Source organism: Echinops telfairi, unplaced genomic scaffold, assembly GCF_000313985.2.
Source record: "Echinops telfairi isolate 266 unplaced genomic scaffold, ASM31398v2 ScPeMD7_5;HRSCAF=22, whole genome shotgun sequence".
Classification (NCBI taxonomy): Eukaryota; Metazoa; Chordata; class Mammalia; order Afrosoricida; family Tenrecidae; genus Echinops; species Echinops telfairi.
In genome coordinates, this window is record NW_022103901.1 from 36235664 (window position 1) to 36247294 (window position 11631).

The 11631-nt window shown below is 51.2% G+C and overlaps 1 protein-coding gene across 1 annotated transcript in view; it reads left to right on the forward strand.

Moving 5' to 3' along the window:
- RBFOX1 (RNA binding fox-1 homolog 1) overlaps positions 1–11631 on the forward strand; it is a 1294183-nt gene that overhangs the window by 1273773 nt on the left and 8779 nt on the right. The window contains exon 12 of the mRNA XM_045284033.1: positions 10409–10541. Coding sequence (XP_045139968.1) covers positions 10409–10541 — 133 coding nt within the window. The remainder of the gene's footprint in view (positions 1–10408; positions 10542–11631) is intronic.

Consider the following 11631-nt stretch of genomic DNA (forward strand, 5'->3'; position numbering starts at 1 on the left):
GAAAAAGAGGAAGACCGTTGACAAGATTGGGACAGTGCCTGCAGCAACAGGCTTGGACAGAGAACAGTTTGGAGAACGGCCCAGGACCAGGCGCTGCTGTCCCACTGGGTCGCTGCGAGTGTGAACTGACTCCATGGCACCCAACAACCACAGTGGCTGAGAAGGGCCCTGGTGGCACAATGGTTGAGTACTCGGTTGCCAGCTGGAATGGTCAGTGGTTCAAATCCAGAGGAGACTGCAGCAGGAGAAACACCCGACTGCGTGATCCCGTAGAGAAGAGCGCCCAGACGATCCTGTCGGGCACTGCCACTCTGTTGTGGGCTGTCAGTGAGTCAGAACGGAGCCATTAGCACGAACGGCAGGGCGAAGCTCATCTGTCGTTGGTCCTGTCTTGGGATGCCAACTTGCATAGCAGGCCAATCCATCCTGGGTCCAGATGGCACCCGGTCTCTGGGTCAGCTCTGGGTGCCGATCACAGGATTGGGGCTCTGTCTTTCAAGTCCGCAAGCTGACCCTCAAAAGCAGATGGCCTCCACCCCGGCAAGTCAGCTATTCTCACGGTGAGGGCTCGACGTGCCATGCATCTGTATCCCGGAGCATCCCACAAGCCACCCCTCAGGGACCTGCTTCCCAGGACGTCAGCCGCCTTGGAGAGCCACGAGAAGGGTGTTGCCCCTCACTGGCCCTGGTCCCTGCTCAGTTTACGAAACTTGTTCCAGCCAGCTGTTGGTTAATTTATGGATGATTGAACAATTGCAGTGTTACCGTGAAAGCACACGCAGGAACGTAGTTATTTAATGAATTGCGTGTTTGGGCTGTTCTCTGCCCACCCCCACCCCCTACCCCCAACTGGTGCCTGAAAGGAAAGGAGGGAGAAAATCTAAATTGATATCCAAACCAGGTTTGTCAAATTTAGAACGGATGTAGGCTAATTTCACCCAAGCCCCAAATAAAAGTGATCCCAGCAATACAGGAATCTGTATTGTTTTCTCTGCCAAGGACACAAAGCCCCTCTCTGCAGCCCCGCAGAGTTCATCACTCGAAGATTGAGATTATTTCTCCTTAGTCAATATCTGGGAGTAGCTGCCTCTCAGGTGCCTGTGAGAGGGTGCAATAGTCTATTCAACTGTATATCCGACTCGAATGACCCTCTGCTGGGCAGCTGGGAGGAAGAGACTGACTCCGACTTGGGTCGGTGAGCAGAGCTCATGAGGCAATAAGGAAACCCAAGTCATTGCCCTTGACGAAGCCCATCTGGCTGGAGAGAATGCTTGTGTTCTTTCGGGCTGGCTGTGGGTTCTGCGGGCGCTGGATGGATTTGATCTTAAACTCAGACACATTTCTGCTTCAGGACCATCCGAGGCTGCTCAGTGCAGACCTGGGTATGTTCATTACATTCCGTGGCCTTCACTTTGGGGTTTGGCTTGTTGTTTTTTTCCTGAATGGTTCCTTTGTTTGCTTTCTGAGGAAGACAATTTATTTGTAGGCCAGCCTTGAGTAAAGCATGCTTGATAGCCACAGGGGCCATCCTGGGGTGGTTGGTGGGGGGACGACTGTTTAGGCTAACTGAAAGGTAGGTGATCTGGTTGGTCCCCTGGGGCTCCTTGGGAGAAAACCTGTGGACCTGCTTCCTGACAGAACAGTTTAGAACACCCCTGGGGCAGTCACCTGGAGTTGAAATCGACTAGGCAACACCTAGCAATAGCAGTAATAACTAATTGATTTCCTCATTTCACGGCCTTCGAGCCAGTTCTGACTTCCAGAGATCCTACAGGGCAGAGTAGACCTGACCCTGTGGACTTCCAAGACGGGAACTCTTCCTGGGAACAGTCAGCCTCCTCTTTCTCCCATGGAGCGGCCGGTGGTTTCCAACTGCTGACCTTGTGGCTATCAGCCCAAGGTGTAACCACTCCACCCAAAGTGTAACGTCCCCATTCGTATGAATGGTTCTTATTGGTTGGCCTAACTTCTCGAGGCATGTTCTAGGTCTCTAGCCAGAAGGTGCGCATCCTGTTCACAGTAAACACTGGTTCCCAGGAATCCCAGTCGGACAGAGCCCAGGTTCCCTTGGCCCTTTTTATGACAGGTTGGGACTTGATGTAACCCTCTGGCTCACACTGAGATGTGTTGGCGAGCCCCGACGTGGCTGAGAATTGGCCTTTGGGCTCCTATCAGGCCTACAAGTGCATGGCGAGTGCCAGCACCCAATTAAGAGACAAGGAACAGAACCTTTCTAGGTGTTGCCCTGGGATCTGAGGACACAAACACAGCACTGTGTGTGTGTGTGTAACTATTTCCTTGCTAGGACCCCCCTTCCCCAATAAGGGTCAGTGCTGAACTCCCTGCCTTCCCTGCCCGAGCCCCTGCTCAGTTCCCCGCCAGCCACCACCTCCTTGACAGTGGAGGCTCTGTGCTGCTGTGCTATCCCACAGGCTTTAGTGGAGCTTCCAGACTCAGATGGACTAGAAAGAAAGGGCTGGAGATCTACATCTGAAAAACTCAGTCGCTGAAAAGCCTATGGATCACAAGTGTTGACACAAGTCAACCAACAGCAATAGCAACAATATGGTGGTGAATGCCACTGAGCTTGGGACTGTGCCAGCTCTAACAGCTTCTTTGCTTAGGTCCATCCAGTTATCACATCCTGAATCGTCAGCCAGGAGGGGTGCCCTCTCCTTCATTACTAACCTCTTTGCTTAACTAGTGGGGGAAAGATGGGGCTTTCTCCTTCCATCAAGAGTTACAGTCTGAAAACCCACAGGGGCAGCTCTACCCTGTCCTATAGGGTCACTATGAGTTGGCCGTGAGTGAGAGTGAGTGAGTTTCTTATTATACACATCATGCACGGAGAACATCTTAATCAATCATTATCTCTATAAGTCTTACCATCTTTAAGACTGTCACCTATGTTCCTCTATCACTGAACTAGGAGAAGCTCAACATGTAAACCACTGCGCCACCAGGCTCCTTAGACTACTCTGGCCTGCTGAGTTGATTACCTAATTTAGTCAACACCCCTCAGTAATCGCCTCCCACCAAGTGCTGAAGACCCATTCTTGCTCTGGATTCCTTCCAGTCCACCCAACTCAGAGCAACCCTGGTGACCGAGTTGCACCGCCTCACAGGGTTTTCCAAGCTGTGATCTTAACAGAAGCGGTCTCTGTGTCAGAGCTGATAACTTCAAAGTCAGGGTTTGTTAAAGCCCATCAGCTGCTTCTCGGGAGAAAGAGGAGGCTGGCTACTCCCATAAAGATTTAGAGCTTGGCAATCTCCCTATAGCAGTAGTGCTCAACCTTCCTAATGCCGTGACTCTTTAATAGTTTCTCATATTGTGACACCCCAACCATAAAATTATTTTCGTTGCTACTTCGTAACTGTAATTTTGCTACTGTTATGGATTGGGTGACCCCTGTGAAAGGGTCGATCCCACAGGTTGAGAACCGCTGCTCTATAGAGAGTCACTATGACTTAAAATGGGCCCTATGGTAGTAGGTAGGACCTGTTCCAACGGAAAGCAGGCTGAAGGACACATTAGAGCTGGTTTTTCTAAGCTGTGGTCTTCAGGGAAGCTGGTTGCTTGCTCCTTCTCCTGAGGATTGACTGACGTTTAGAGATGGACAGAGGCAAGAGACCTGGGATGTAATAGCCAGTAACATTGGAAGAAAAGGAAGCCTTTCAACCCGAGGCCATTGGATTCCCCAAGTCTAGTTGAAGTAGCAATGCCCATCAGTCTCTTTAGCTTGGCTTTCAGACCAACATCACCAAGTCCTCATCTGAAACAATAGGCCTTTTTATCAAAGCCTAAGCCTAAGCCCAAGCCCTGGTCCTTGCCAATTCCTCCCGACGCGTCCTCCTCAGACCCCTAGCGACCTAGAAACTTCTGGCTCATTTGGATGTGACTGAAAACTTTTGTAGCATGACGTTATGTAAAGGGATTCAATTATGGCGCACGATGTTTTGTGAGTAACTACCGCCCATAAAAAGTTAATTAATCAGGGCTGTGTCAATTTCCTCATGCCGTGTCAATTTGCTGCAAGGTAATTAATCACTAATCACCACCGAGCAGCGGGCCTAGGGACAATCCGGGAGCCGTTTATTGCTTCTCCCCTCCCAAATAAATGGCTCACGCAGCCAGCAAGAAACACATCTTGCTTTTCATAATATTTTTATCGACACTTTTGCATGTTGTAATAGGCCGCCGCGAACAAGCAGCTGCAGTTCAATGGAATATGAATATTAAAGAAACAAATGAGCAGAGATTTATAGGAGACTGTGCTTCTGTTATGTCAGTTTTGAGATTACACCGAGCAAATGAACAGTGAAAAATTACTCTTCCATGTGGAGAACGGTGATTAGACTTGTACACTAATTAGAAAAAAAAAATTGTTGTTGTTTTTTGGTTTTGGGTTTTTTCCCCCCCTTATTCAATGCATTTCAAATGAGGATGTCCTATAAGGAACTATTTGTCCTTATAAATTCAGATTCGCTTAGTTCTAAACAGCAGTGGTTAATATTGACACGCGTTTGGTGGGGAAGCAAGAATTCATCTCCAGTGCGTGGTTCAGGGGGCCGCTACTATAGGAATACGAGAGTCAGAGGCCCCACAAATGGCAGTTCACTGCCACGGAGGGGATTTCAACTCATGGGGACCCTACAGGACAGAGGAGAAGTGGCCCTGGAGATTTCCAAGGCTGTCAATCTCTCCTGGGGTAGAAAGCCGCATCTTTCTCCCAAGAAGTAGCTGGTGGTTGTAACCCACTATGCCACCAGAGCTCCTTGAGACACATTAAATGCCCCTTTTCTCTTTTTATAAGTGGCAGAATAGGCGAACAAAAACACTTCTTGGTCCTCACATGCACACACTCCCTCTTCCTCCACCTCCCCACCCTGCCCCCTCCCCTCACCAATTCCTGAGTCCCCTAAAAAGAGGTTCTGGCCACAAACTGACAGAGGAGTGAGAGAAGTTCTCCATAGTAGTAGACTTCCCACTGGACAGGATGGAAAACTGATGGCCGCGCTGTGTCAACTCCATTTTCAATTTGCTTATATGTTAACCAATCAGGTGGACCTTTATGGGTGCAAATTAGTTTTTGAGCATGAAATCGCCCCCACCCCCTCCTCAGCGGAGCTTGTTTGATGATTCCCCGGGCTGTGTCCCCCTCAGTGCTCTGTCTTGGGAACGACCCTGTCACAAGAACACAGTGCGGACTACGCCTCTGGCCAGGGGGGGTGTGATGTATGCCTTACTGTGCCTTCGCTTCATTTATGACCCAGATCCTGCAGTGCACACTCGCTTAGGACAGGGGCGAGCACACCCCTAGAACTGTGTAAATGAAGCTCTCCTCCCACACGGCAACCCCCTGGGGACAATTCCAGTTTACATGAGCCTCCAGGTCTGCAAAGGGTGGAGGCCTTAGCTATTAGGGCACCAGCAGAGAGGGAGAAGAGGGCAGAGGGTGAGCCTCGCACCCCCTCATTCACTGGGGTGGCCCACCTTTCCCAGGGCATCTGGTAGCCTCATGTAAATGGGAGCCGGCGCACAAAGGCAGCGAATAATTGCCCATGAAAGCGGCTGTATATTTTTATGGCTCTGATGCAGAGTCTGCCCCCCTGTTGAGCGTTACATCTGCTCCATCTTCCCTGGTTCCCAGTGCGCTGAGACTTTCCGACACAGTGTATAAGGCTCAGAGGTCTTTTGCTGGGCTCTTTGTGCTGCTGCAGTGTGGTGTGTGCTCCATTTCTGCTGTGAGCGCCCTGGAGAGGAGGGCAGCGCAGGTGGGTCAGTAGAGAGCACTTTGGCTGCAGGGCTCACCCAGAGCAGGGGAGAGAGGGGCCTGTGCTTTATGGGGCAGCCTGCGCAAGTGCTCCCCGCTCCCCCTCTGCCCCCCAGCATCTCCACCAGCCTCCATACACAAAGGCTTCTTCTCAGAGGACTTTCACCACCTCCCTGAAGTCTCCAGACCAGTGAGTGCTCGGATCTAGAACGCCTCCTTTCCAAGAGGGATGATGGCTGGACCCCAGAACACCCCCTAATCTGCCCCATGTGAAACTCTTGCTGAAGGGTGGGCGTGGGTGGTGGGCTGAGAGATCACTGTGTCGACAAGATGCACGGTGAGCCGTTGCTTCAAAAGCCCTGTTAGCTTGGGGAGAAGCTCATTTTTAGCTCATGAGCTGAATCCAATTTCCATTGCCAAGATACCAGATTTTTCACTTTGATTCGTACTGGCTAAGGTTGAAGAGGGAATCTTCCCAATGCAGTGAACCCAAGATTTCCCCCCTCTCTCGTGGTCCTTCACGCCTAGGGCTAAGTATTTGTACCTTGTCCTCAAATCACTGTGACTCCTTGCCATTGGTCCTCAGGAGTGGTCTGTTCATGTGCTTATTAAGAAGCCCTGGTAGCACTGTGCTGCTCCCTATAAGGTCAGTGGTTCAAACTCACCAGCTGCTCCATGGGAGAGGTGAGGCTGTTTACTCCCATAAAGATTTTTGTCTCAGAAACTATATAGCATTGCTGTGAGTCAGAATCAACTCAAAGGCAGTGAGTGGGAAGGCAGTGAGTGGGATTTAGTTTGGGGGGATGTGTTTATTGATCTACTGTTCAACTAGAAAAAAAACAGACTTCATTTTAGGGATTCATAAATGTTCTAAGTTTACCTGGGAACTCATCTTTTGAACAGTTTCCTAATAAGACGTGCTTCAGAGATCTGGCAAGGTGAAGGGTCGATGACTTAGAGCATTACTAATTGAAATTCTATCTACAAAGTCAACAATCTAAAACTACCAGGGACTCTGCAGAAGAAAGATGAGGCTCTCTACTCCCATAAGGAATTATAGTCTCTGAAACCCACAGGGACACTTCTACCCTGTCCTATGAGGTCGCTAGGAGTCAGGATCAACTCAATGGCAGTGAGTTTGTTTTGTTGTTTTTGTTTTTTTATAGTAACCTAGGAGGTGCCCTGGTGGTGTAGTGGTTTATACATTGGGCTGCTAACTGCAAGGTCAGCCGTTCAAAGCCACCTGCCATTTCAGTGAGGCTTTCCAATGCCATACAGAGTTACAGCCTCAGAAACCCACCATGGCGGTTCTAGCCTGCCCAGTATAGTCCCTGGGAGTTGGAATGCACTTGATGGCCGTGAGCTTGGTTTTTGTACTCCATTCTAGCCCTGGAGTTGACACTGTGAGGTTGCCTTTGGTATTTTGTGTCGGATGTAATCAACATGTATTGATCAGGTACTGAAGAAGGAAATGCCTGCACTGGGGCATTGACAGGTTTCATGGTAACATATGTATTTCAGTGTGTGAGTGTGTATACACATACATATATATATGGCTTCAAAAAACCTGTGAAAAAATGAAATGAAAAGATCATGGACTATTTGAAGCCCAGTGTGTGTGTGTGTGTGTGTGTGTGTGTGTGTGTGTAATAAAACAAAGGAAGGAAAGGAGAAGGGAGAGATGGATGGAGGAAGAGAGAACTTGGGGGCAGAAAACGACGGGAAGAGGAAGGTAACAAGGAAGGGAGGGGTGGGGAGCATGGGGGTGGGAGGAGGAAGGGAGGTGGGAAGAAAGGAGAAGACAAAGAGAAGCAAGGTGAGAAGGGCTCTGAAGCCAGGATGACTCCCTGGGGACTTCCCAAAGGGGCCCCCTCCCCACCCTGTCCCCATCAACACAGAGCTTCAGCCAACCAAAGCCCCACCTGGGCAAGCCAGACTGCCCTGTACCAGGGGTCCAGAGTTTGACCAATCCAGCCTCTTTCTTTTGCCCGAGGGTACTTGTCTTCCAAGAGACACTTTTCAATCCCAGAAGGGTCGTGCAGTTTTTCAGGTGTTTCTCTAAGCAAAGAATTCCTCAGTTGTACCTGACTGCAAGTCCCATGTTCCCCAAGGAGATGCTCTGGGGGGACTTGTCACAACTGGTCCTGTGTCAGGCATTTTCTCCCGGTGCCCAAAAGGGCCCAAGGTAGAGCCCTGACTCTCCACTCTTCCAGTGCCGGCTCTCCTTGCTCTGTGCTAAGCTTCTGTTTCACATTTTTTCTCAGCACTGAAATCCTCCAAGAATTCTTGTGGAAGCTCTTTGTCACCGACCCTGGGGGAGCATGTCTCACTCACTGGGTGATCTCGGATAGATCAGCACAATTGCTCAGGCCCCTCATCCGGGTGACCAGCTGCTCCACCAGATTGTGAGGGTTTTTTCTGTTTTGTTTTGTTTTCCCCATCTTTATTTTGACATCAGGGCTCTCCTGTGAACACTTGATGTTTTAGCGGTGGTGAGAGAAATGGGGAGCAACACCAGCCTCACTTGATTTTTGTTCCCCCAGTCCTGAAAGAAGCATCTCATACTGATTCCTCCCAGGCTGTTAGGCAACTGGGGGTCTTTTTGACTTTGCCCACTCAGAATTACAAGCATGTTTGCAGAAACAGAGGCAGGGCAATGGTGCCTGGACCGAGGCTGGCCAGCCGAGAGTCAGATGGCAGCGCACACATTGTCCTTAGTCACTATATAGCCTTTCTGGTCTTTGGAGACCCAAACAGGTAGGGTGATTCTGGCTTGGTCCTATTATCATTCCAGCATTTGTGCTCCCTGGGGAAGAAAGCTCACGTGATACAGAACCTGAAGCAGGCTTGCTGTTCGCCATTCAGGAACACACACAATGCCCATCACAGCTCATCGGTCTTTACTTCGGGTTCAAGGGTTCATTTCCAGGTGACACAGAATAAGGATGTCGCCTGTGCAAATTCTCACCCACTCATCTCCCTTCCAACCCCTGCCACCCACCAAGCTAAACCCACACCAAACACGATGCTATAGAATTGATTCCAGCCCTTGGAGACCCTCTGGGACAGAGTGAGACGGCCCCATAGTGTGAGATGGCTCCACAGGGTTTCCAAGACATTCATCCTGGTTGCCCTGTGGAGAAGCTGGGGCGCTCAGGAGGTTCTAAGCACTGACCTGGCTAGTAGCTGAGTGCTGATTCGTCCACAAGCATGCTATGACCCCGGTGCTCACTTAGATGGCTGCTTGTTTTAAGACCAGCCTGCAAGCCTCCAGGTGCTATTCTTTCTGAAAGCCAGTCACCATCTGCATTCTCCACCATGCTTTGCTGTGGCACCCATATCTTCAGTGATCTTTTCATGGGGGTGAGTATGAATACCGTGTCATAAGAACGAATCGTCTTAAATTGGTACCTGGATTCATAATTAGCTGGGGGCAGGACAGGGGAGGTTTGCAGGGAAATGGGGCACAACGAATGATGAGTATGAGAAGACAATGTTCTCCGATTGATTGTGGTGATGACTGCACATCTCTTGTCAATATGATTGAATGAGTAAATTGTATGGTGGGCAGGGTATATGCCAATAAAACGATTCCTTAAAGCATTAAGAAAACCCTCCAGTTAGGGGAGCAGGGTGAGAAAGGGAACAGGTGGGTGAGCTAGTCTGTCCGTGTCTGGCCTGACCACAGCCCTTGCCTTGCTCAGTCACGTCACCACACACCCATCCCAGTGTCAAGTGTGCAAGGAACGGACCCTGGCTGAAAATACGGTGTCCCACCGAGCTGAGGGGGCTTGGGCAGGCGTAACGATGCATGCTTGGGGACGAGGGGCCTGCAGTCACTGGCAGCTGGAGGAGACAGAAACAACAGTGGCACATTCTTCCCTCCTCAAAGCCAACATGCGGTGAGGGGTGAGGTGCTCTGCCAAGTAGAGAATTCCTTGGACTGTACCCATGGGGTGCACTGGGTGAGATAGGATAGAGGGCTTGCTTTCCTGGAGGATTTCCTAAACCATTAGCACAGCTCCCCCGCAGGTCCTAAGTCCCTAAAGTACATTCCCAGAAAATGCCAGCTGCCGGGTGCGATAGGCCCAGACCCGGCAGGCGGCCACCCTAGGTGGTGGGCTAGGTGGGTTCATGAAAGCCATGGACCTTGGGTTTACTGCTCTGGGTGAAAGGGTGCTGCTACAGGTTGCCGGTGGTCCACCAGCGCTGCCCCAGACTCAGACACACACAAAGGAGGAGGGGGTCTAATTGGTGGACACATGGAATGGAACGATGAGGGGATTTTTCCACGGAGTCTTTGGTGCCCCACACACCGCACGGTTGAGAAGGCATTGAGGGCCTGCTTTGCCGCCTGCGTTCTGTCTTAACGGAGCAGTGTCCCTGAGTGACGCGGCCGCTTCTCCCGCTGTGGAGGAGGACTCTATGTATGTGTTTGTCGGCTACCTTGTGTGCTCCGGCTCAGGCACAGCACTCCGAAGCCCACCGGACTGTCCTCTCCAGAATAGGCGTTGGCCTCCACGCTCCTGTGCACACGTAGACCTCAGACCCCGCCCCACTAGAAAGAGGCTGGGGGTGGCCTAGGGGTAGATTGCAACTGACCACCCTGCCTCTGCTCTCTTCTCTCCCCGCAGTGCCTGGCTTTCCGTATCCAGCGGCCACCGCCGCGGCAGCCTACAGAGGCGCGCACCTGCGTGGCCGCGGACGCACCGTCTACAACACCTTCCGGGCCGCCGCGCCTCCACCCCCCATCCCGGCCTATGGAGGGTAAGTGGTCCTGACAGTGGGTCCAGCGCACAGCCTGCCCTGCCCACGATTGCCCAGAGGCACGGGTGTGTGAGTGCATGCAGGTCTTGACGCCACCCCGCTCTAGCGACTGCACCCCAGGACCACCCAGCATGCAGCCCCCACCCGTGTGCGTGCAGGGTAGCACCTTACTGGGGGGGTGCTGGAAAAGCAGGTGCCATTTACCCTCTCGTGCTTGGTGTCTTGGAACATCCTGTGTCACGTGTTCTTGTGGAGATGCGCTCTGAGGCTGGATGCTGGAGAACCGGCAAATTGGCACAACCTGTGTTGTGTTTCTGATGGTGGCACGTGAGCTTCCCAAGGAGGTTGGCCTGCAGCTGGCTTCTGAATTCACCACTGACCCGGTGCGCCACTCTCCCCAAAGACAGCTTGTCCTACCGGGTTTACCTCTGCCCCTGTGTGTAAGGAATTGAGGATGTGAGCATTGTGTGAAAGGCTAATGATTAGGAGTTCAATGTCACTGGAAGGGAGATTGGTTTTAGGTGGTGTTTCTGCGCCCTGCGTTCTTCCCGCTGTGGGGAAACCGCTGATGAAGTTGCCCCTACGTGTTGCCTTGTCCCCTCTGGGCATGAGCTTTGGGTTCTCTCTGGTAGGGGCCAAGTGAGTGGGTGAGCTCCCAGTGAGACCCTGGAATGGTGGCTTTGGGCAAGGAGTCTTCGTGGTGCAGTGGGTTATGCATTGGGCTGCTGACTGCCAGGTCAGCAGTTTGAAACCGGCCATTCCCTCAGAAGACATTTTTGTAAACTAATGACGCTGTCTGATCCAGTTCCCGAAACCTACAGGGGGCTACAGGGCCCTGTCAATCAGAAGGGACTCAGTGGTACTGAGGGAGTTGTAGATGTTGCAGCACCACCCTGTCTCAGAATACATTCCAGAGTTTTTCCTAGCTTTCCATTTGTTTTCAGTATGATTTCTTATGCCGATTCTTGCCAGGTTTTAAGATCCCACCCCCAAAACTCCCAATGGAGAGAGTGCATCTATAAAAAGTAATTCTTAAGCTTTTTTGAGAGGCAAGAGAGGAGGGGGGTTTTCACAGATATCTTTAAAAAAA